The sequence below is a fragment of the Podarcis raffonei genome, chromosome 2 (genome assembly GCF_027172205.1).
Source record: "Podarcis raffonei isolate rPodRaf1 chromosome 2, rPodRaf1.pri, whole genome shotgun sequence".
Classification (NCBI taxonomy): Eukaryota; Metazoa; Chordata; class Lepidosauria; order Squamata; family Lacertidae; genus Podarcis; species Podarcis raffonei.
The window spans coordinates 32,284,326-32,309,438 of NC_070603.1; the positions used below are offsets into that span (position 1 = coordinate 32,284,326).

The 25,113-nt window shown below is 44.7% G+C and overlaps 2 protein-coding genes across 6 annotated transcripts; both read right to left on the minus strand.

Moving 5' to 3' along the window:
• Positions 1-118: 118 nt before the first annotated feature.
• SIRT7 (sirtuin 7) lies at positions 119-10,073 on the minus strand. Of its 2 annotated transcripts, XM_053375707.1 has the most exons (10): positions 9,553-10,067; positions 9,244-9,381; positions 7,976-8,080; positions 5,721-5,791; positions 5,503-5,575; positions 4,416-4,514; positions 4,093-4,329; positions 2,110-2,190; positions 1,003-1,109; positions 119-600 (listed from the first exon to the last, which is right to left on the minus strand). In XM_053375707.1, exons 1-10 carry the CDS (start codon positions 9,646-9,648, stop codon positions 399-401), a joined length of 1,209 nt encoding a protein of 402 aa, XP_053231682.1. In that variant the 5' UTR covers positions 9,649-10,067; the 3' UTR covers positions 119-398. The 2 variants fall into 2 exon arrangements, with proteins under 2 accessions (XP_053231682.1, XP_053231680.1); XM_053375705.1 differs by having other exon boundaries at positions 9,244-10,073.
• Positions 10,074-11,678: 1,605 nt separating this feature from the next.
• MAFG (MAF bZIP transcription factor G) lies at positions 11,679-25,029 on the minus strand. 4 transcript variants are annotated; one of them, XM_053375728.1, is made up of 3 exons: positions 24,934-25,029; positions 18,175-18,236; positions 11,679-18,089 (listed from the first exon to the last, which is right to left on the minus strand). In XM_053375728.1, the coding sequence occupies exons 2-3, from the start codon at positions 18,208-18,210 to the stop codon at positions 17,637-17,639; spliced, it is 489 nt and encodes a 162-aa protein (XP_053231703.1). In that variant the 5' UTR covers positions 18,211-18,236; positions 24,934-25,029; the 3' UTR covers positions 11,679-17,636. The 4 variants fall into 4 exon arrangements, with proteins under 4 accessions (XP_053231703.1, XP_053231705.1, XP_053231702.1 ...); XM_053375730.1 differs by lacking the exon at positions 24,934-25,029 and adding an exon at positions 24,621-24,762; XM_053375727.1 differs by lacking the exon at positions 24,934-25,029 and adding an exon at positions 19,835-20,800.
• Positions 25,030-25,113: the final 84 nt, after the last annotated feature.

Consider the following 25,113-nt stretch of genomic DNA (forward strand, 5'->3'; position numbering starts at 1 on the left):
GCTGTTACAGACCCATGTTTAGATAAAACATGCACACCCAAATGTGGTAGTTATCAGCATTGCTGACACCAACACAAGTGTGGGACTACAAGCTGCGTGCTACAAAAACCACAGCCACTGCCTTTTATTGTTTTATTTTATTAATAATATTTAATAATTGACAGCCCTGAGTATTAAACACCAACCTCTCCTCAGCCACAGCAGAAACTAAGCTAGGCTTCAGCCTCTGTTTACAAACTGAGTAGTTATACAAAACATTATGAAAATAGCAGCTGTGTTTTTCCAGTTAGCCCAGCAATTCTGGTCAAATCCAGTGCAGTTGTAAGGTCTTGTCCTGATTTTAGCAACTTCAGTTGGTCCTCAAGGTTAAAAAAAACAACACCCTTATAATTCCATTATCAAGACACTTTTCTTTTCTTGGTGCCTTTTGCACAGCCCCTGCCAAACCATCCGCCAGAAAGGGGTCCCACGGGTGTCTGCTGTTGCTCTCCCAGCTGCACTTCATGAAGACCTACTGGTGGAGCCACAGCTCTCCTGCTATGACTGCCTTCTTCTTCAGGTTGCAGAGGAACAGCCAAAGAGAAAATGGGGTCCTTTGTTCTGCAAGCACAATAATATGTAATATTAAGTTTGCAGCACGCAGAGAATTACCATAAAGCCCAAGTATCAAGTGAAAGGGTGTGTTTAGAACCATGCATGATATACTCCAGTAAAACAGGGCTGGACTGCAAGTTCTCACAAGTGCAAGTATGTTCAGTGCATATTTCTTTCCTGATACAAGCCATGTTTAAATTACATCACATTCTGAAGAAACAAGAAGCTATATTTAATTATAAACCTCCGTATATGATATTGTATAAGCAGACAAGAACCAACATTTAGATTAAATGTAGAAGAGCCTACATTTAGCATCTGCTCATTCAAAAATCTGCGACTATCTACAAGAGTGAAGTATTAGTGCATAAGGGCACAGTGCTCAAGCCAAGCATTATCTTTGCTGACCTGTCATAGCAAGGGATGGGAAGCCCCAGCTCATCCATCAATAGCTTCATCACATCATCACATTTCCCATGAAGTTTCAGGGCTGCCAGATCATCTTTTGGTGTCCACTGTAGACAGAACAGTAATACTGTGAATGAAGTGAACTGACTTAGCACTGCTACCATGACATTCACAATGATCCTCATGTGTCACGTACTAGGTTTTCACTTTTATTGTAAAAACGTTGGTAACATGTTTATCCCATGGAAAAGGAACAAAACTTCAATATAAACATGTGAACATAAAAAATTATTTGAAATCTGACAATGTGGGCTTGTTACAGAATTACTTTCAACCAATGATAAGTAGGAATCCACCAGATGGCTTCTAGGCAGTGGCATAGCATGGATGGGGCCACAGGGGATTTTGCCCTGGGCACAAAAATTCAAGATTAAAAAAACCGAGCGCTCCCTGACCCAGAAAATCTCCCAATGTTCGCCTGGGCAGACTGAGGAGCAGATTTCGGCAATGGCTGGTTGCTACGGAGCCCTCTGCATGGGCTTTAACAAAGATACTTGCTCCTGATTAATTCCCAGTCCCACTCTCTGCCATGCTCGATGCTTATGGGGCACCGCAACTGCCACTCGGGAAGGTCGCCAAGCTATTGCCCCTTCATTCCAACCTATCAGCGAGCAGAGCTGAAGAGCTCCGCCCTGCAGCCCCCTTGCTAGCTGGTGCTGCTGAGGTTGCCGGTGACAACATGGAATAGGAGTGTGTTATTACCATGGACCAATCAATGAAGAGAGTTTTGGTCCATAGGGATGTTACATTCATTACCATACATTCTACTCAGACACGTCAAGTGCTTATTTTTTGTATATCCTTTAAACCTAAACATTTCTTTTCTTATCTATTTCTCTTTTAGAAACTACTTAGCTCTTTATTCAATCCCATACGCCCAACTGCACAAAAACATATTTCACATTGCTTAATTTTTTGATAATGCACAAAATTTGTCCAGCTGCATGACGGAATAAACCTTGAACTTTGGTCCAACTAAACTTTGGAAGCAACTAAAGTAATCATATACAAATTGCTCTGCCCATAAATGACAAGGCTCAAACTAACCTGGAGATTTACAATGTAGAGTTTAGGGCGGTGTCTGGGTGGTTTGCTCATGCACCACAAATGTGGATACTTCTTCAAAACCTGTTGTGAGAAGGACAACACAACCAAAATATTCATCAGTGCTAGAAGAGGGAAGGAGCCTCAAACTTTGAGATACTTGGCAACACAGTTCATCTTTAGTCATTTGTGTTCAGCTTTAACCAATGCCTACTGCAAACTACTTAGAAGGGATGTGGGAAGCAGGAACAGTCTTCTGGTACCAACTTCCAGGATTACATGGTTGCCAAGGCTTTTGCAGGATTCAACATCTGTAGCAGAATTTCTATCAAATGCAAATGACCAGTCCCAGTAAACATCTAAAGTGTACTGTCTGGAGTGATGATGGGCAACACACAGGCTTTTGCTAAAATTTAATTGATCCTATTTCTAGTCCAATGGCTAGCATGCCCAAAAGACTCGAACCAAACACTTTTGCAGGTATTGCAACTATTAAAATACACATAACTAGCAGTCACCTCAACCAGCTATTACCTCAGCTAGACGGAAGTCGTACAGTAAAACAGGCCTAGGTGTCAAGCTCCAATGCGGCTTCCTCCCAGGGAAATGTACCTAGGACTACAGTCCCACTTGGCAAGAAACATGAAACACTTTCTAAACTTAAAATACTTTCTCAAAACACCCTAAAGTATGGAGATGGATGGGGAGAAGTGTAAGCAGGACATGATCCTTTGGTAAAACACTGGCCAATTCCTGATGGAACATCTAGTAACAGCTAGTTACTGGGATTGTTGCAAAGCATGCTGGACTAGATGGGCCTTTCCTTATTGCGCTCTCTAGCAAGTGTCAGGATCTAACAGCAATAAAGCTATACAGCAGACCTGCAAGTTATGCACATTTAACTTGTGCACATTCAGCTTGACACCCTTGGCAATTAAATAATAGTAATAATAATAATGATGATGATGATGATGATGATGATGATGATGATGGAGGTGTCCAGGAAACTTTTGGCATTCCCAACGTGTTTTGACTGTATGCAATTTTGGCTTTATGTGCTATGCTTGGAACACAATCCCACCACCACCACAAGTTATGGGTCTACTGTATTTTAACTGTAAGAGATCCAGAATATGCATTCTGGATTTATATGATTATATTTAAAAAATAGCAAACTACTCAAATATGGTATAAGGCCAATTCAGGTATCCTTTAGTTCATTCTTACATTTCACATTTACATAGAGAGGCAAACACTAACATGTTGAAATAATACAAACTGCCTTATTGGGAAACTTTATTGGGTTATTCAGCTATGAACCACTTAACTGTATACATCCTTACTTTAATCCAGGTTTGGGGACATTTGGATCACCGGATGTTGCTGAACTACAACTCTCACCATCCCTGGCCATCAGCCATGCTTGCTAGAGCTGATGGGAATTGCAGTTCACCAATGTCTGTAGGGCCAAAGGTTTCCCACTCCTTTTTTAATCTCTAATTGAAAGGGGGGGGGAATGCAAGCCAAGACATTCATACAAACCAAGTTGCTTTATGAAACGCTTGCCTTTTCAGACTTAATTTTTTTAAGAGCTTCCTATCTTTGACCAGATATTTGAAATCTGTTTCCATAACCTTCCCCTGACATATATTTGGCTATAACCAATGAGACAGAAAAATATTCTCAAAGGATTCTATTGTTACATTTCTAAGAAGCTCCAAAGGAGGAAATACATACATATTTGTGCCTATGTTACAGAAACTTCTATTGTTACATTTCTAAGAAGCTCCAAAGGAGGAAATACATACATATTTGTGCCCAAGTTGCAGCAACTTCTATTTTTGCAAACACTTTCACAATAAACTTTAAAGACTAAAAATTGAGGTGTCAGTCTGTCAATTCCAATATCATTCTAGAATTTTTGAAATAAAACCATTACAGAGTATAGTGCAATTGTACATCAAATAACATTTTCTCCTGCCTTACCTTCAAGCTAGATCCCAAGCACAGGATCACATCTGCTTTGCTTGCAGCCTCTATTGCTGCCTCCCAGTTCAAGGGCTGCTGCAAGATGCCCTTCTCCCCAAAGTGTACAATTGTATCTCTTAGTTGTGCCCCACATTTGTGGCACACTCTGCCGGTATGGTGCCTGTGCAAGGCTGTGCGCTCCGTCACGTCAAACACTCGCACGTATTCACGATTGGGTGTGCAGGATGTGCAAACCTAATTTTGAATGGAAGCACAGAATCTGTGTTATCATTCCCTATGGTACAATGGTACACCAAGCCCCGCTCTCTGCATATGCTCACCTCTATATACATGTTTCCATGCAGCTCGGATAGGGCTTCCCGAGGGAGCCCACTGCGCAAGTGGAGCCCATCACAGTTTTGTGACACCACATGCTTTACCTAAACAGGGAAAAATAAGAGTGTTAAGCACGGAGAAAGTAGAGTTAAAAGCAAGTCACTTCTTGTTTCCCTTTATCAGCAGTTAAGATATGATCTGCACAGTTTGCATGTTAAATAGCCAACCTTCCCCTCCCTTTCTCACTGCTCTGCCAAAACAGCTGGAGGAGATATAGCTGATTGGCAGGAACGCAGAGACAGTGGCTAAATGTGGTTGCCTGATAAAGCATGGGTGGACAATAACTGCTCAATAGGAGTGAGCACTATGGTCTCACCTCTATTTGAGGTGCCAGTTAGCGAAAGTAGCAGAGTTAATGATAAAAGACAGCATAGCCTTGTATTCAAAATGAGAGAATATCATCAACAAGTTGGGTGGTTACGCAGACTGGTACAGAATCCATCATTTCCTAATTTAAGAAATTGCTTTCAAAAGCAGACAGCTCTTGAAGGAGTGCACCAAAATTAATGCTATGTATTTGTAACCCACATGCAGCATCACTTCTATGGTGCTGTCAATATACAGTGTCATACCGCAGCCTTTTAAAATAACCTAGAAAGTACAGAGTGTGTTAAGCAGCCTATAAACCTCCCATACAATATGCCACAAACCTGTTAATTCTTCGTGGATTTCTGCTGCCTTTTACAGCAAGTAATATCTATTTATGTGCTATCAGTTCAACCTATAATTCAATCCTGTGCAGGAACCAAGTAACTAACAGGGAGGTTCATTTTCGGAGTCCTAAGTGCCAGCCTCCAACACACATACAAAGACTGTCTATCTTCCTGCTACTCTAAGCCCCATGTCTGATTCACTTTGTCTAACAATACAGTATTTGTGCATGGCTTTATCCTCTGCACTGAGAGGCTCTCCAGCATCCCAGATTCTCCAGACATAATATCCATTTCACATTTAATACCTCAACTAAGTTCCCCACTGGTGCCATCTTTTTTTATCCCTGGGAGTATAGGATTGACTAATATGCAGCCTTACCAGTTTGTGGTTGTGCAAACAGGCGATGCTCATGTGGGTGAGTGTGGGCTCTGCCTCACTCAGATCCACAGCCCTGGCAAGTGGAGAGAAAAACTGTATTAAATAACAGTAGTCAATCTCACATGTTCCAGTGGAGCCTTCTCTGAGGAGGTGGAAAAGATCTTCTAAGAAATTTCCCAAGCACCAGGCAAGCATCTGAACGGTCAAGTTTTGGTTACCTGATACTCCTCCCTTTCTGCAGCATTGTCCACACCCCATTAGGGCCTCTGTAGTCAGGAATTGAGGCTGCCTGTGTTACCAGGAGACATAAGAGAAAATGGACCTTCAGCAATACACAGCCACACTCATCAGCAACTTTGTCTGTCACATCCTAAAAGCCCTGCCAACCCCCATAGTCTCCTGCTCTGACATCTCTCCACTGCTACCATCATCCAAAACTGAAGGCCCTTCATGATGCAAGCACCTACCCCCATCGGTCAACTAACACCATACTGAAATCTGCCTGAGAAATGGCCTCAACATTTTCCTCCATCAGGAAAAATCTTATTCCAAACTTCTTCCTAGCTAGGGCACTTAAGGTTCATATGCTGCTCACATGGCAAACATGTGATTCATCTGCCCTGCTCTTCTGCCTCCCAAATTCCTAAGGCAGATTACCGTATTTTTTTCATGTATATACAGTATACGACCCTGTGTATAAGACGCACCCTATTTTTGGGGACTCCAAATTAAGAAAATGGGAGGAGATTGCCAAGAGTTGTTAAGCTTTTTGGGGGGAGGATTGCCCAGAGCTGTTGAGGTTTGTTTTTTTTGAGGGGGATTGCCCAGTTACAGAGCTTATAGAACAATAACTGTATTGTTAGACATTCTCACATATTGCCAATGACACCGATCGTAAGCACGGTCGCCAACAGCACTCACCAATTGCCCGCCAAATTGCCACAGCGGCAGCAAAGCCACAACAGATCTTGCCGCATCCACCAATCAACCACCCAATCAAAGATGGCAATCTCCTGCAAGCCGCAGCAACCTATCGCCCGTCACCACACTGCGCTATCCGTGTATAAGATGAACCCCAAATTTTAACTTAATTTTAAAATAAATAATCCTTGTCTTATACACGGAAAAATACGGTAGTTGTACAACATAACAGAATGGAAAAACCCAGCCAGCCAAACAGCATCACCCACTGTCCAACAGCTGCTTTGCCATAGGCAAGTCTGATAAAATGCTATTTTCTTCCCAATAACATGAGACAGCTAGAGGCAAGAACATGATGATTCTGCAGCTTTCCTGTTAGGGACAGCTTTCTGAAAGGAGTCTTCTGTATTCTAGATTGAAAGAGACATGCTCCTTAACATGAAGAAACATAATATGCAGACTGGCTATGTAGACTGGTTCTTAGGTGGGCATGCAAAATGCTAGTTGTTTCTCTGAGACACGAGGAATCAAAGTGACAGTTAAAACTGGCGTTCCTTTAACGTATTTAGCATGTCACCCACTTATTATCCAGAGTAGTTCTAACACAACCTCTTCTATGGCAAAACCTTAATCTATCTCAAAGGGGGTCAGGCAACTAATTAATTATCCAATGCAAAATCAAATGAATTTTGAGGCGCCAGAATTCCCACCCAATCAGTTAAAAATGCTTCTGAAATCCTGAAATCAGTATTTCATGCAACTCCACAATGTTGTCACCACCACCTGTGCCTGGCAAGCAAAAGGTCACAGATTCAATTGGGCTACAAAAGTCTCATCTGAAGTGCTGAAAAGTCGCTGTCAGTCAGTATATTTATTTATTTCATGAAATCTATATACCATTTGATAGTAGAAAAAACCCAAATCAGCTTACAAAAAGAATAGGCAATACTCAGCTAGACACACCAATTCTATGACTGCATATAAGACAGCTTCCCATTTTCCTGCATACATTCAAAACAGTTGTTCCATCATCTCAGTATCCACATTTCCCATACTTCAGATTGGGAGTGCCTCTTCCCTACCTCTAAATAAGAAAGCTGTTAACAATACTACAACAAACTATTTTCATAAGTTCAAAACAGTTGTTCTGTTTCACTTGTGAATGTGGCCCAACTCACATCAAGAGTCACACTACATGTTATACTCACCACAAGAGAGCAGTCTAGCTCTTCTTGTTCTGCAAACTCCCCAACCAACAGACAGAGAACACTGGACAGGAATCACAATCAAACATGCATGGATGAAAAAGCTGGTTTTATTTTTGCTTACCTCTCTCATTAACAGGTAATTGTCCCTAGGAGGGAACAAAAGTAGTTTGAATACAGTTTCTTCTATATTTATCTGTTGCTGAGGGAGCCTACAGGATTCTCAACAGTCAGAGCTGGACTGCTCTTGCATGGTGAACATAATGTGTAGCCACACACTAATAAATACAAACCACTATAGGATCTTGTACCAGGTGATTTTAGAACAGCCAACCACACAGTCTTACCGTACTGATGCCAGCTCCTGTGTAAATGATGAGATGCTTTGCTCCCTGCACAGCTGCAGAGAGCTTACTGACTTTTCTTTTCAACTCTTCAGGTTCATCACAAACCTAAGAGTGGATGAATGAGGGACTGAAATTATTTCCAAAGGACCACTTCAGCTAAGCCCTGTACAATTCTAATCACATGACATAAACTCAGCCATGTCTTTTAGTCTCTTCCCTTTGCTCTCTTTCTTTTGTCCTCAACTCTACAAGCTTTGTAAAGGAGGACATTAAATAGAAGTAAGAGCTTCAGTAGAAACATCTTACATGTCAGAAACAGGATACATTAATGACATGTGGGAATAAGTGAGGGGAGACCAGCTCATCAAGAACAAGGAGATGGCTAACAAGAGCATTAACCCTAAACATTTTTCTTTAGAAGGCATTCTGATGTAACAAAACTTACTTTCAAGCACATGGACCAAATCAGCTTTGGATTGTAGCAGAAATTTGATTTTGTAACAACTGAAAGCCAACCTAAATGCTACTCTAACAGCAACTGGCTCCCCTGTCTATAGGAAAATAAAGCCCTCAGTCAAATTACACTGCAGGGTTTTCAGAAACACTTTTCACTTTTCAACTGGTCTTCCAAATATGACATATATAGGTAATGGTCTGACTGAAATATATTCTTCCTGGTTCTGCTTTAAAAAACGGGTGGGGGTGGGGGTTGCTGTTAAAGGATAGTTCTAAGTGTATATAGGTTTTGACCACAAGCTGCCATGGTTGGACATTTGCCCAGAAAAACAGCCTAAATATATTAAATTAAAAAAATTAAATTGAATAAGTTTTGTCAGGTAGTAAAAAAAGAATAATCAGAGGCCTAGGCAAGCCACGAATATACACTAAGCGGTGTTGGAAAGAATTTACTTTGGACAACGTATTTCTTAAGCAGACCACATACTTTCCACTGTGTGTTTTGTCACCAGCAGGTAGTAGCTGAACAAGCAAGATAAATATATACATGGGTAATACCAGCTGCTCATCCCCTCCGTCCTTCTCACTAGCTCACTCGTTCACTCTAATCCCAACAGAAGTGAAGCGTCGCCGTAGCACCGTAAAGGCTAACAGGCTCGTTTGTAGACTAGCGCCCACTTAGGGTGCCCCACGCGTGACTCGGTGTTGCTTCTGCCGCCGGCGAGCGACTGACGCCGAGAAACCCTCCTTCCTCCGTACTCACACGCGCTCGTTTACGCGTAGAGGGGGCATAGCTAGCAAGGCGCACACACCTCCTCCAGCCGCCGCCGCAGCCTCTCGCGCTTCTTGCCAAGTCGCTCCAGATCCCGGACGATCTCCTGACAGCCGGAGAGCAGCGCAGCCTCGTCGGGGCTCCGCTCGGCCGCCGGTTTGCGCAGGATCCGCGACACCTGGCGCCGAACGGCGGGCGAGAAAGAGACGGAGAGGGAGAGAAAGAAAGAGACAGAGGAAGGGGGCGGTTGATGGGGAAGGAGGAGGCGTGGGCGCAAGGCAGAAACACCTGCGCCCACAAGCGCTTCAGAGACCCACAACCCCCTCGCCCCAACCGCAGGTCCAGGTACCTGTCTCCGTCGCTCCCGCTGCTCTTCCTGCCGGAGGAACTCGGCACGAGCCGCCGCTTTCCGTTCCGAGCGGCTCAAACTCCAACCCGCCGCCATCGTCCCGGTGGCTTCCGGGTACCAACTGGCCCTGCCGGTGGTTTCCGCTATTTCCGCTTCCGGCCTCCCGGAGCAGCGACCGAGGAAGCTAGAGTGCCCTTACTTTGTGGCCATTCAGAGAGACAGAAGGTGACGAGGCTCGCTGTCAGAACTCCTCACAAAGGAGGCTAGAAGGGCCAACGAGGCTGCTCGCCGGAACTTCCGGTCCAATGGCTACAAGGGTTCCGCCATAGAGATGCCAGAACGACGTCGCTCTACAGCCATCTCTTTCTGTGAAGAGAGACTCGCAGTCCATGGCGGCTTTCACTCCTCCGGCTGGAGAAAGCGCCGGAGGCTCTCGCTTTCCGAGCAGTAGATCGAAAGCGCCGGTCCGCAATTCGGGCTAGCCTGACGCCCGCCTCTTCCCGGGATCTTTCCGCTAGAATCTCGCTGCTCCGCGCTGGCATTGAGGTTCGACCTCTGGAACGAATTAAGTACTTAACCCGAGGTACCACTGTACTGTAGAAGCTTATGCAGCTAGTTCTGCCCTGTAATTCCAGATGTCTGACTTAGTCCTGACTTATAGTCCTGTTATGACTATAAACAACCTTGTGACATGAGCAAGCAAAAGCCACACAAAGTCAGTAGCCTATCACAGGCACATGGATTACTTATCATAATAAACACATTAAAATAAGTCTTAGTCTGTTTGGTTTATTTTTCAAAATTGAGTGGCGGGGGGGTGCGGCATAGGTCTGGAAAATTGTTGATGGGGAAGTGGGGGGCTAATAAGGACTGCTGCCTTCAGACAGAAAGTGTGTACCTCCCCAGCAGCACTGGCCTAAACCAAAATACATGGAATTCTGGTGTGATAGCACAGGTTTTATGCATTACATTGTTAATTATGATTTGTTTCTCATGCTAATTTACAAAAACAAATTCATTATGTCTCTTTTACAGTACTTTAAATAACTATCATGTGACATATTGACATATCCTGTTTATGTTTTATGTTGTAAACAACCCTTTGGTCTTTCACAAAGGGTGGTAGATGAATTAATCATCATCATCTCAACATCCACTGTGGAGTAAAAACCACCAATAATTTTTAAGTGGTCTGGGAAATAGGAAGTTTATGATGCTCTGATTTTACCCAATATAAGAGAACAGAAATGGGCATTTGTCTTGTGCTTTGACCTGTTTCTGAATCACAAAGTTGAAGTCAACAGCATTTATGGCCCCATCCTTGGCCCATTTACATGTAAGTCAATCACACAGAATTAGATTGACCTCCAGATGTACATAGGACTGAAGGACCTGAGCATGTCCATACAAAAGCTAGCCACTCTCTTAAGCAATTAAATATCATCCTTAATACTAGTCAAACGCCAGCTCCAGTAGTGCAGTACCTTATGTCTGCTTTAGTAAGGAAATGGCTTTGCTGCAATGTCTTTTTTTTTTTAAGTTACAACTGGCTTTTTACAACTGAACAGCATAAAATCAGCAAAGAATTGTTTCTTTTTTATGAAGAGTGTTTTGTTTTTTTAAATAGCAGGGTAGTGGATGAGGAAAGCAACAGACCATGCTTTTAAAACTTTTTCTAAGTAGTGAAATGTTCCAAGTGCTCAGCACAACTGGGGATGCAGTTCTTTTTTTAAAAAGGAAAAAAGTATGAAAAAATTATTTGATGTCATGAGGGATGACAACACAATTCCACACAGCAGGCAGAACAGCAACATATATGCTAATTGAAGAAAGACTTACAAAGGTCGAAAATATCCATGCAGTGCGGGAAGAAGGCATCAGAAGTGCAAATTTGAGGGAAGTTACTTGGATTGCTTGCAACAAATGGGTAATAATTGCACAAGTATTGTGCTAAAATGGATTGTCTGGGAAGTCCCTAAGAGGAAGCAAATTTGTTTTTTCTTTTCTACAGCAGGGGAAAAAGGTACATTCCCTGCATGAAATCAACCAAGCCTCAGTCAATTCAGTCAGCAACAGGAAACAAATCTGCCAGTCTAAATTTAGTCAGTAATATCATAGGAACCAGCCTCTTTAAAGATGTTTATTGGTCATATACAAAATAAAGAATGCTTCATATCAACAAACATACACTATATACATAAATAAATTAACAACACCTCCACTGGGGCTGTGGCAACAAATCCCCAACAGTTATCAGATATCTACAGATTGAAAAAGGACAATAATTTAGCAATAAATACTGATTAATTCTTTGGGCTCTCCCATTGTATAGAAGAGCCCCAGGACTTGACAATATACTATTACACCCCTGGCACATAGAATTAATCTCCAGTTTTATTAGCTTTGGAGACTGAGAGTTTTTTATTTATTTATTTATCAAAATACTCCTCTTCCCCCCTTTTAAGAAACATTTTAAAGCAGCAGTGTATTTCTTTTATCAATATGTTGTAAGGACTATCCTCAACATCTGGAGGGTGGGGAGGAAAAGTCCTTAGCTCGTCTCATTAAGTGCTCTGAATATTCTTATTTGTATTGTTTTTCTCCATAATATTCCATTTTGGCAAAGGGTGTAATAAACTCAGAACAAACTGCAGGTGAGGGCAAGAGCAACGACAAGTAGGATTTGTTTTGGAACTCTCTGAAGATAACAACCCCCCTTGCCTCAGCAAGACAGTAACATACCTTAGCCAGACAGTAACATACCTTCATTGGGAAAGAGGAGACTATTCACTTCAACTGCTCAGTGTTCATACAGGTGACAGCCACAAGTGTCCGAAGCTTGTATACATCAGATAGCGGGAGAGGATAACATAAATCCTCATCTCTTGGAAGAACCTGCCTGACGTTCACAGCAAGACTGCCATGAGATACTGTCCTGGTCTCTCAACATGGGGAAGAACCTCTGTTTTAGCAGCCACAGCTACCTGCTACTGCAGGTATCAAAGAAAGCAGCAATGTTATCAAACAGGAAATGACCTTCCTGTGCATTAGCATCTTTTCTGACAAAATATAGCTTGAGACATCAGGAAGGGGTGTGTGAGAGAGAAAGAAAGGGGGGCTGTCAATAAGTGCTTGTGTTTTCCAGTGGGAAGGAAGGAAAGATGCCGCTGGAGCTCAGCTACAATTCTGAGTGTAGCTTCATCAATACACAGGATGCCAATCCTGTTTAAAGGTAACATATGAAGAAAGCGTAGAATCATAGACTTGGAAGGAACCTCAAAAGTCATCTAATCCAACCCCCTGCCAAGGCCAACTTGCAACATCTCTGGAGTGTGCCAAGGGCACAAGAGATGCAAAAAGGAACATCTGACACAAGGAATGCATGACTTTTAAGCATGAATGCATGTGATGTGTGTGTCCATGTATCTATGCACTCACACACTCCCAGCTATCCAACCTGAGGGCACAATGCGCAAACGCTGAGCAATCTCCACCCATGCCTAAGTGTCAAATACCCTAGTCCTAGCCTGCAGTCTTGCTTGCTTTTTCCAAAGCAAAATAATTGTTCCATAATCAAAGAGATCACTTTTACACAATTCACCACGACATAAAACAAGCCCCCCTCCCCCTCCCCGCCACAAGCCAGCCACATGTGGGCGGAATTATACTTCACGTATTTGCTCTGCAGCTAAGTAGAAAGCAAAGCTCCCCACCTGTTGCATCAAACAAAATGCCCCATAATAAAAAAGGAGAAATAAACACACAACACCCTTCACAGCAGAAAAACCAAACAAACAAGCACCTCGAAAACAAGAACCATCACACTCCGAATTCTATATACCAGAAAGAGAAATCAAGGGGAAGGGCTTGAGAGGGGCACCTGGGATGGAAAGAACTCATAAACAGTAGGAGACGGACTGAAACTGGGTGAAGGAAGATGGGAGGTTTGAAGGGCCCCTTGAGTGTTGGAAGATTCATCACTTTCATTTCAATCCTTCCCACTTTCCAAAGCCAGAACATGCCTGATAACACACCTGCTGTATTCAAGGTGATGCACCTGCAACTTCTTCCAACAAACCCAGCTGAGGACAGCGTCTCGCCTCTTTAGGCCTCGGAAAGGGCACGAGTTGCAACTCTAGAGGAGAGACTTTCAGTAGGAGCCCTTCTTGCTATCCAAGATCTAGATGGAAACAGTAGACAACCCATTAAGAGGAAGCAGCAATGGAAGCCCGGCCAACTCCAGCAAGCTGTTAAGAACTGTTCTGGACAATATGTCCATGATAAGAGTCAACAAGGTATGTTGAAAAGAAACTTCTACCCCAGAAAGACAGCCCCACTCAATCACTTTCTCATACAAGCTGTGTTTAAATATCAAAGTTACCACCAAAGGTGTCGTCGCCCTGCTTTCCATGGAGCAGTATACAGTACAGAGAAGCACACCAATGCCAATGGAGAGGCAGGCAGAGGTCAGACAGCTGGCATTCAAGAGTTGTTGCTCATCAAGGGAGCATGGCAGCCCATGGAACTGCCCTTCACGTGACTCTCAAAAGCCAGCTATGACGTGACCTAAGATTTCACTTCACACACACATCCCACCTCTCGCTTGTCAGTTTGGTGACCAGGAAACCCAAGTTACATGCTATTGTGGTTTCTCAGTTTGACAAGTTTGCATAAATATTGCTTCCTCAGATTACAACTGTTTGGTTTTCACAGAATTTGGATTTCTTTGGCAAGGACTAGAAAATGGAAGGCAATAAGGGGAAGAAAATATGCACAGCCTGAAGATGGGAGGGAAAGATGTACAGAGAGGTAGAAGGATTAAAAAACAATAAAAGGTAGGACAGCTCTGGACCCAGCAATCCTACATAATCAATCCTCCAATGATTTCTAAACCTTTTAAACCAGGAGTGAGAGACATAAATCCCTGGAGCCTTACCAGACCTTACAAGCTCACATCTGACCCACAGCAGCCCTAACATGCTCCATACAATTCAATCATTTTCAGGTCGGACACCTAACAGCCTTAGTAGGGGAAAGGTGCTGCCTTGCCAATAGCAGCCTCTTACCTATTCTTTCTAAATTTGCAGTATGGAGTAGCCAATATAATTTTTGGTGGAATCTCCATCAAAGCTAAGTGTACATCCACACCAGAGCTCTTTTATTATTTAAACACACACCTTCCACACTTTTTTACCATTTGCTCTTCCTTGTTCCTGTACTGCCAACTGCATATTTGCAGTCCACACATTCAAAGGGCAGCAGAAAAGCACCCCAGGTTGCCATGTCGAAAGAATGGTTGCGATATTTACAAGAACCACTGGTGGTAGAGAGCAGCCCTGTCTTTACATTGCAAACAGCAAGCTTGCAGTTGGAGAGAGCTCAAGAAGAGGACTTTCGACAACTAATCCTCATTTAAAGCTTTATTTCTTTCTTGCACCTAGGAGATGTTCTAGGCAGTGAAATTCTCACACTGAGTGGGTTATTCGGAAGATGACTCCGGGGAATTAATTTTCAGCAAATTGAAATGGGAAAAACATTTTCAATGGAAATTGTTGAGTGCTGTCCCTGGGTATCTGCTGGGTAAGAATTTGGCCCTTCAGCTTATACGAATTTGACCTCTTTGCTTCAAAATTGGCCATTAAGTTTTTCTCTTTAGCCGTGAAGGCCAAATCTAGTAGAATGTCAGTTTGAAAAGCCACCGGATTCTGTACTGCCCAGCCTGAGCTATGCAAGTTTCTCGATCCTGCTGGCAATATCGTAACAGCTGGAGGGTTCTAGTGTCTGCCAATTATAGTGCTATTCTTATGCTGCTTCAGTCAAAATTTCTGAATGTGTTCTCGACTAGAACTCATTAGCTGTGCTTGCTCTGAAGAACACTGTTTTCTAGGCAAAGCCCCAAGTTTTAAGTGCACACCTAGAGAGACAGCCTGACAAATATATACTGCCAAAGTCCCAACATGCTCTTCTTGATAAAGGGATGACCACCTGCTCCCTGTGAACCAAACACTTCTGGGTAGCAGCACAGAAGGCAGGGCAACTCCTCCTCTCAGAAAAGAGCAGGCTGCCAGAAGGTTCTCCTTTGGAGAACCTCGTGACCAGGCTTCCAACAACACTTTATGAGTATCCAGAGAATAAATAGTAAAGCTGGATTTTCCTGGGTCACACTGACAATCACACTGAGTCTCTATGGAGTTTCCATTGGCGCTTCCCAAGTACTTCTCAACATGCCCAAGAATAGAAAACAACAGCCAGGAGGTAAGTTGATGGTAGCATTGACAGCAAAATAATTCTTCCCAAGGAATGAACCTAGATGTATGCAGCCTGTGGCCCAACCCTAGGAAATACTGGAGTTAGTTACATTGCCAGCTCCACTAACTGATTCATGTTGCTGCAGCATGGGCGGTGGCCTCCTCTACCCAACCTTTTTTGACATGTTGGGACTGACCATTGGAGACCCAGTATCCACAGGAAAGCAAACTCTGTGATGCAAAGTGGCATGGGGGAAGGCAAGAGTGTCTGCCAGTTATAATTTATGCCAGGCATAGGCAAACTCGGCCCTCCAGATGTTTTTTGGGACTACAACTCCCATCATCCCTGACCGCTGGTCCTGTTAGCCTAGGGATGATGGGAGTTGTAGTCCCAAAACAACTGGAGGGCCGAGTTTGCCTATGCCTGATTTATTCAGTTTCAGCAACACCAATTTACCTCAGACTTCAGCAGCCGAGGAAGTGAGGCCATCATAAACAGATAAACCTTCTAATGAGAGGATCGTCAGAAGGTCATTGGGAAATGCCCAAGAAAGCCCTGCCCTCAGCCCAGGAAAAGCAAAAAAAAAAAAGAATGCTCACAGGACATCCACACAGCAAAGATGGCCATTGGCACCATCACATCACAGCGCCACACAAGACCTCAGAGCACAGACAACTAAACACAACAGGAGCACAAAAGAAGCGGGTGAGGAGTTCAAGAATAAGTCACTTTTGGTACAATTGCAAAAAGATATCAAACAGGACTAGCCTTTTTTTGTCTCCCCCCCCCTACATTATTTATAAATAAAAGTCTGATAACTCTTTATAAAAAAACAACCTTGGAGCCACAAAGACTTAGCGAGAAACTTTTAAAATTTTCTTTTCTTTTTCTTTTCTTTTAAATTAGCAAAGTCTCCAGGAATATGACAGTCAAATATTCTCACCCTTCTCAGGTTAAAAAGGAGACTATTAAATCCAAGTTGTTCATCCAGTTTTAGTTTTGAGACTTAGATCATTTAAGAATTCTTTCAAATGAATGTTTCTCTCTTAAATAAAGGGCTATTTAAAACCACATAGACTTGTGTAAACCATCACACTAGAGACACTTGATACTCTCCAAACACAGGAAACAACTAGTGATTTTGGTCTTGTTCAGTGCAACACATTAGGCACAAAACCGGCCTGTAGTCACCACGGTAGAACCTGCCTTTTACCTGACAGGCAGGCTACAACAGTGCCCATTCCTGGCTCCTTTCCCTTCTCAGCAGCACAGACACCAGGAAACTGCAGTTTTGCCCCTTCCCTTCCCTTTTAGGAAAAGTCCTAAGGAATCCCACCTTTAAACATAAAAGGCGCAACTAGATGTTAATATAAACATGGTTACACAAACTACCCCCATTATAGCCACTGATACCAAGCAATTTACAAGCAGCAGACTGGACAGCTGACACACAACCCTGGAAGAATGGTATAAGTCATCACTGACAGCAGGTCTTCCAACTTTCTATGACCTCTGCCCTCCCCCCTTTGGGCGATTTCTCTCCCCAAGAATTTATTCCATGCTGCTGAGAATCTCTTTGGCTAGAGTACCGAGGTCCTTCAGTCTCTGTCCCCAGAATACCTCTGGGTGGAAGGTTCTGCTCACACAGAAGGGTTGCATTACCATCAGTCACACCAACCAGAACAAAGCTAAAAACAAAGGGACTGCAGTGACAAGCAGGCCAGCGTGTGCCTGTGTGGGCTAGGCCATCTGGGAGAGGGTTGTGCTTTGGGGATTCCGGATGAGCTTTGTGCCTAACTGCCCTGCACACACAAGCCCAGGCAGTGCTCCTTTCACTAAGACCGGGCGTCCGTTTTGGATTTCACTATTGTGATGACGCTGGTGGTGGCAACCTTGCCGGGCACAAGGGGCCCCATGCTGGCGGCAAGTGGGCCCCGGGCAGGGGTGACAGGGCTCCGGGCCACGGTCCGGGCGAAGTTCTGCAGCGCTTCGTACTTGGAGCGCAGGGCATCAAGTTCCATTTTCATGCTGGCATTCTCCGAGGCCAGTTTCTCCACCTCCTGCTGAAGTTCTGCCTTCTGCTTCTCCAGCTCCTCCTTCTGTGTCACCCTCTTGACACGGCAGCTAGCAGCGTAACCCCTGTTCTTCAGGGTCCGCCGGCGTTGCTTTAGCTGGATGATCTCCTCCTTGGACAAGCCCCGCAGATGCTGGTTCAGCTCCCGCACAGACATGGTCACCAGCTCTTCATCTGTCAAGCTGGTCCCATTCTCACCTGGCTCCCGCTTCACCTGTGGGGACACAGAAGGGAACACATGTATCACGGGAGCTCTGGTAGTGTCCACGGACGGCTCAGCCCCACTCGTGCCCCATTACCTTCAAGGCTTTGTTTCCTTTGTTGGGGGTCGTCATAACACGCAAGCCTTCACAGTCAGATTCTGCAAGAAAAGAGAACGGCCAAAGGTCACCATCAAACTCAAGATCCTGAGACCTCATTTACAGATCCCTACTTATCTGGCTCAGGAACCAGGCAGGGAAGTGGGCAAGGCTCCCTGCTGGAACAAATCCCTATGCGCTCCACGCAGCATGAACCAAAGAGAGAGACTTACAACAGCTCCTTGCCACCTCTGTCCCTACCAGCCCCACAGTTCTCTATAATACTTGAAGGCAAATGGCAGGGGGGGGGGGAATTCAGAACCCTGGGAGGAGCCAGAGCAGGAATGAAGCCACATTTAAAAATAGCCTGGCAGCCAGGGTCCTGCACGCCTGTGCCGAGCCAGTCATGCTGACTCAGCATACTAACAGCCTTGCTTACAGTACATGCTTCGTAGTATAACCAAGCAGGAGAGTTGTAGCCCAAGAGGCTTGCCAGGGAACCAACCTGTCCCTCTTTCCATGATTAGGCTGAAAGCTACACGAGCTACGATGACACCCCATAAACTAGAGAGTTTGGGTGGGAGCAGTCTTCATAAATACTCCCTATGACAGAAGCTGGTGCATATGAATTGACCCAACCTGTCTCAAGTGTTTCTTTGTCTGGGAAACTGAATAGCAAGACACAGGGGGTGGTGGGCAGGGAGAAGAGGGAATGATAGGGAGCATACAGGCTCCTAGAAAACTGCCCCAACCTAGTGCTCTCCAGATATTTGCGACTAACACCTAAGGGACTCAACATTTGGGAGCCATTTCTGGGTTGGAGGAAATGCATAAGAGTGTGTGTGTGAGAGAGGAGGGGGGGAGAGAGAGAGAGAGAGAAAGAAACTGGACAGTTAGTAGATGGGGTTCAAATAAATAAATAATAAGAAGACTACAAATTCTATAAGATACATCCAGCATAGGCAATGTTTAGGAATTATGGGAGTTGTAGTACAGGGTGCAAGATTAGGAAAGGCTGGTTTACTGGTTTCATGTCACTATGTTCTAAGCTTCCAGAATGTGTGTCGCTAGGGAAATCTATGCCAAATGCAACTTTTTTAAAAAAAAGTTAAAAGATTCTCAAGATTCCAGCAATTATGATTTCAGAAATAAGCCTGGGAAGTGTAATCAGGTTTTTATAGTTAAAACTCAGGAAATCAGAAGGCAAATTAAAGAACCCACACTGATTATACTTTTACATTTAGTAATTTTACATCCATTGTGCTAGCCTAGCGAGAATAAAATTCAGCGTTGCAATGCCAGAATTCACAAGACACATGGGACAGCAAGTACATTTGCAAGCAAATTTTTACTGCCGAGTACATTATTAGAATGTTCTTTTTGAAACCAGCAGACAAAAGTGGATTCATAAAAAAGACATCACATACAGACATGCCTTGGTGTAGCTGTCGGTATAAGCCAGGACAGTCCACCACATATCACAAACAAAAAAGAAAGCAGAATCCTGTTGTGCTACTGTTAAGGCTTAATCTGGAACTTTATGCAACACTAGTAATGTTCTCCTGCAGGAGATCTGGGATTGCAGCAAGAGATGAGTCGTGTCTTACAGGTCACATGCATCCCCAAAATACACACACACTAGGCATCATAAATACTATACCTTTGGCTACTTGTCTGGAATAGTTCAGAAGCCACGGTTTTTCCCTAAGCAAGAAGAAAATCTGCTGGTGTGGCCAGGACTGTGTCAGGGACAGAGGAGTCACTATGTGCATCCAGACAGGGATGTTTTTACATCCACCTCCCACCAGGCACATCATCAGCACTTACATGGCATAATAAATGCCTCTCCCACACAGCCCATGTTCTTGTTTGTTAAATGCATAAAACATCAGTTCACATTTATAGCAGAGAATTAAGACAAGCTAGTGTCAGCAAAAGCCAAGGAACGGTCCCCCAGCAGCACCCCCAGAAGGGATGGCTTCAGCGCTTTCCAAGATCACTAATAGGCCAGCAACAACTCTGATATTCCTAGAGCACCGAAAACTGCTGACAAGCAAAGTGCTTATGCCCAAAGGATATGGCTGTGGTCACTGATTAAAGGCTTACTGCACACTAACACAGTGGGTCCCAACTGTCTTACTAGAGGGACCTACCAACTTATTTTTGTCTTTAAAACTGACAAGTAGGTTCCAAACAATTACTGATCTTGAAGGAAAATACACTTAGCTCGCTGCGCTATAACATTCAAAACCTGATTGCAGCCAGTATTGGGACTCGCCATTTGGGAGTCAGCATTCTAAAAATACGTGGGGGGAAGAGACATTAATTGCTAGTTAAGTTTTTTAATTCAGAGAATAGACTAGGAGGAACACAGTATTGCCATCCCCCAAAACACAATTGCAACAGGGCAAAGGCTTCCCTCTGTCACCACAGTAATGCTTTAAAAAATCATGTTCTTTCAATACTGGTGAAATAAATGCTACAGAATGCACAAGTATGCCTCTCAACAGTATAACCCTTTGCTTTCATTTTTCTGACTTTGCTCCATTTAAAAACCATGTGCAGTTATAGGTCTCCAGCAGCAGAACTGTAAACGAAAGTCCCCAACTCACTGAATAGCCACAGTACTAGAACTCAGTGGCGTAGCGTGGGTTGTCAGCACCCGGGGCAAGGCAAGTAATTTGCGCCCCCTAACCCATGGATTTTAGCAGGGGGCAGAGAGCTGCGAGTGTGAGTGCCCCCCCCAGATGTTGCGCCCGGTGTGGCCGGCCCCCCCTGCACCCCCCACGCTACGCCACTGCTAGAACTGATACTCCAAACACAATCTCCTCCTGTTATAGGATTTTCTTTTGAGACATGTGAGAATGTATTAGGCATCATTGCAAGCATTCATGTGAGAGTGATCTGAACATTTCTAAAGTACAGAAACTGCTTAAGCAAAGACCCATCATACGTTTGTAAATCCAGCAGAAGTAAGGAAATAATAAGATTCACCATGCCAAGTATAAGTGATGTTCCACAGATATCCCAGGAAAGAGATACTTAGTGGGAAAGTAAATACACTTAGTGCCCTGCCCGGCCAACTCAAAAATGTCTTTCATAGGGCAAGTCCAGGACTCTAATGTCTAGAGATCAATGCTTAGAACGCGAAGTTACTTATTATCGTCAGGGAAAAGAAGAGATGATATAAAGACTGCCTGGAAATAATCTTTAGTGCTCATAGTTCTCTTTCATTGCACAGGAAATTATTGGGGAAGTCTATGTTGTGAGAAAAAGATGAGACACAGCAAAAAAACCCTCAGTCACTCTGATGGGTCAAAGTATGAAGATACTTGAACTCATCTTTGTATATGAGACTTCGGCTTCTTAGTTTCATCAGAAGGAGTAATGTGTGCTGCGTCTCTGCCTAGACAAGCACAACCTTCATTACTAGAAAGATTTTAAAAGGCCAAAAGAGGGCAGTCAAGAAGTGGAATCCCTACCAAACTTAGCGTGTTCTGTACCCAGCATAAATTGGGATGGCACCAGACCCTTCTACAGTCCTGACTTGCTGGCCACAGAAGGACTTATTAACATCATGCAAGGAGGACGGCCGGAGAGAACTGGCATCCAGACAGAGACAAACTTGGTCTAACTCCCCAGACTGCTGATTTCTCAGCTTTTTGACAGCTTCCCGAAGAAAGATCACACTGGAAAGTGCCAAGTGCGACGGCTGCAAAGGGAAAAAGTGCAACCTCGACACATTTTGCCAAGCTCAAAAGGCCTGCACTCAGCACAAGCACCGCCAATTCTTCGCTCACAACAGAGCTGACAGCAGAGCGCATGATTCAACACAGGCCCCATTCTCAACATTCCTGATTCACAGAGCTGTGCCATCAAACTAGTGTAAACATGGTGACGTCACCCATTCCAGGAGCAGAGACAGCCCCATCAGAGGAGGCCCAGCTGCAAGGGATGAGAAAGGAGATGGGCATGACGAGAACAGCAACGGGAGGCTTTTCAACAGGTGAAGTATGAACAGTAGTTTCAACACTACACTGTACATATCTGCAAGTATATGACTTTCATGTGTTTTATGAGGGCTTGTCTATATATAACTTCTCACTTATGGAATATTTAACCTGAAAGTAGATGCTTACCCAGTTAAGACTTCGAGAAACATAGAGTCACTAGATAATTCTGTCTCCTCAAAGCAGACATGCCTGGCCCCAGCAATATCCTCACTATGCTTAGAAAGTGCCTCAGAACTGCTGTTTACACAAGTTTTCTTCTTACTCAGCAGAACTGAAGTAAAGGGGACCAAAAATCAGTAACCTGACCTCTTCCTACCAGACTGCCAGACTCCTTAGTTATGATCACTGAGGAGCTCATCATATTTATAATTAAAACTGAGCTTGCTCATCTCTCTCCACACCTTTGAATCATTATTTTCAAGTACTGTACAATGCTTCTAGACAAGGCACATCTATTTTGCTTCCTATTTGCCACAAGCTTTGTAAGTAACTGCAATTATCTAAATATCCAAGGGATAATACATTGTCCAGGTTGCCATGTCAGACACCCAGAATGAGAATCAAGACAGCTGTTCATCATCTCCTATCCTGCTACAATGAGACCAGGAAAGAGACATGCTACGCATCAGTCTGTTAGGAACACTAGGTTTGAAGTATCCTTTTACAGAGAATGGAATCAGACTAGATTAACTTTCTCTGTCCTTCTAACATTACCGTTTTAGAATTAGAATCAGTTTGTGGAGATCTCTGTCAAAAGGACATCAAACCGCAGCTAGCTATTGTCACACAAACCATCTCCATATAATCACAATCTAAATATCTATGACATACTGATTAAGTTGCCCAGTCCCCAGTAGCCAAGCCGCTCTCAAACTGGCAGAGGACAGATTGCCCTCCAGAGTTGTGGCTGTAGACGATAGCATGCTTCAGCTAGCTTCACTGTGGGAACTTCACACAAGGGACTCAGGGTAGGACAGCATGCACTTGTTGCACAGACGTGCTCCATTATACAAATCAAGCAGAGCTGTGCAGGGACAAACAAGGGAATCTGCATCTCTGTGCCCTTCCCACTTCAGTGTGACAGCATGCCAAGCACCTTCACAGAGTCCTTGAGGACATCGTGCCTGTCTGACAAAGACGGCATAGACAAGTAGCAGCAATTTCCATAAAGGTATTCAGGAACTACCATTTTACAAAGTCTATAAAGCTAGCCAAAACAGTAAAGTTAAGACCTACACGCACTGAGGACACGCGAGCAGACAGGGCAAACATACATACTGGCATAAATCTACAAGCACTTAGGAATAGGTCTCTTACAAAAGTTCTGCCAAGTAACCCTTTTTTTCTCTCTCCCTCACACACACACACACACTCCCCACATACAGTTACTTCTGTCCTAATGCACATAAACTGCACATGGATATACACTGTATGACATATGCTCAGAAAGCTACAGTTGTCACAACATTTTGAATGCAGGCAAAATACAGACAAGTAGCAGAGAGGAAGAATCTCAGGTGAATCCCCTTCCCAACCATCTCCTGAACTTGCACCCTTCTCTGCCTTATCACCCAGTGAGAAAGTGAGTCAGCAAGTCACCCTCTCCCCCCCAGCTAACCCTTTTGACAGGTTCCATCAGCCGGTCAGCCCCTACCTCCCTTTGTGCAGCATATACCTAGTGGTGACCTCATGTTGATGAGTCAGCAGTGTCTCGGCTCTGCACACAGTAGGCTGTGCCAGGGGATGCAATGGGGTGATTTAGACCCCCCCTCCAATCCCGAATACTCTCTACATTTTCCCCTTCCTGTGCCCCACCCCACATAGACTCACTCTTTCCCCCACCCAGACACCTGATGAGTCAGCACGGCAAGCCCTTTAACATTAGCAGACATGGCTGCACATCCCTGGAGACACACACAAGTGTGTAGGGAGCAGCTCCCCCCCCCCCCTCTAGGCAGGGGAGAGGGAGCACCTGCCCTAAGAAACGGAATAATAAGGTGCCCAACTACTTTTTCATCCCCACTACTTGAGAAGCAAACTCAACAACAATAAGGATCGAGGCAAAACCGGGGGTGGTGTGGCAATGGCATTTCTCTCCTCCTAACGACAGCGGTGGGGAAATAAATACGGCCACCCACGCCGCAGAAACCCCTCAGAAGGAAAGAAAGGGGGGAAGCCACCCACCCATCTGTCAGCAACAGAAAATGAAGTCAACGAGCAGCGGAGAAGAAAGGAGGTGGGGAAACGAAGATCGGCTGCTGAAATACGGAAGCCCGCTCACCTAGACCCACCTATCCCTCCCCCCACACTATATTATCATTATCTCTCTCACACACCCGAGCGCACCCCCCCCCACCCGAGCGCGCCAGAACATTCCCGGGTGGAAATTGGGGAGGGGGGCCCATGCTCCTGTCAACATAAGTCTCCACCTACATTGCAAGAGTCGCTTCTTCAGATAATAATCATGAAAATAAATAAACACCGTGGAGAGAGAAACGCTGAACTCCACGGCGCCCGAAATTCCCGGGCGCAATTGGAGAGCGAGAGGCAGGGCTCCCCTAAAAAAGACCCCCCCTCCCCGCTTCTATGTCAGACGCCCCCCCCCCGCGCTTATTAATGCTCGCTCGCTCCCTCCCTCCCTCCCTCGTGGAGAAAGGGGGGGGATGGCGGCGGCGCTGGCTTGCCTTCCTCCCTCTCCCCCCAAAGGTGGAACCGGGGGCCCCAGGCCGCCCGCGCAGTCTCTCACCCTCTCCGCTCGGTGCCGCCGGGGGAGGGGGGGAGCCGGGGCGGGGAGGGGGGAGGCCGCCACGCAGAGAGGGACCGAGAGCCCGGGGTCCGCCGCTGCCGCCGCTCACGGACACGTCACGTGATGTTTGGGTCACGTGCCTCCATTCATGAAGCCGTTCGGTGCAACCGCCCCGAGCCT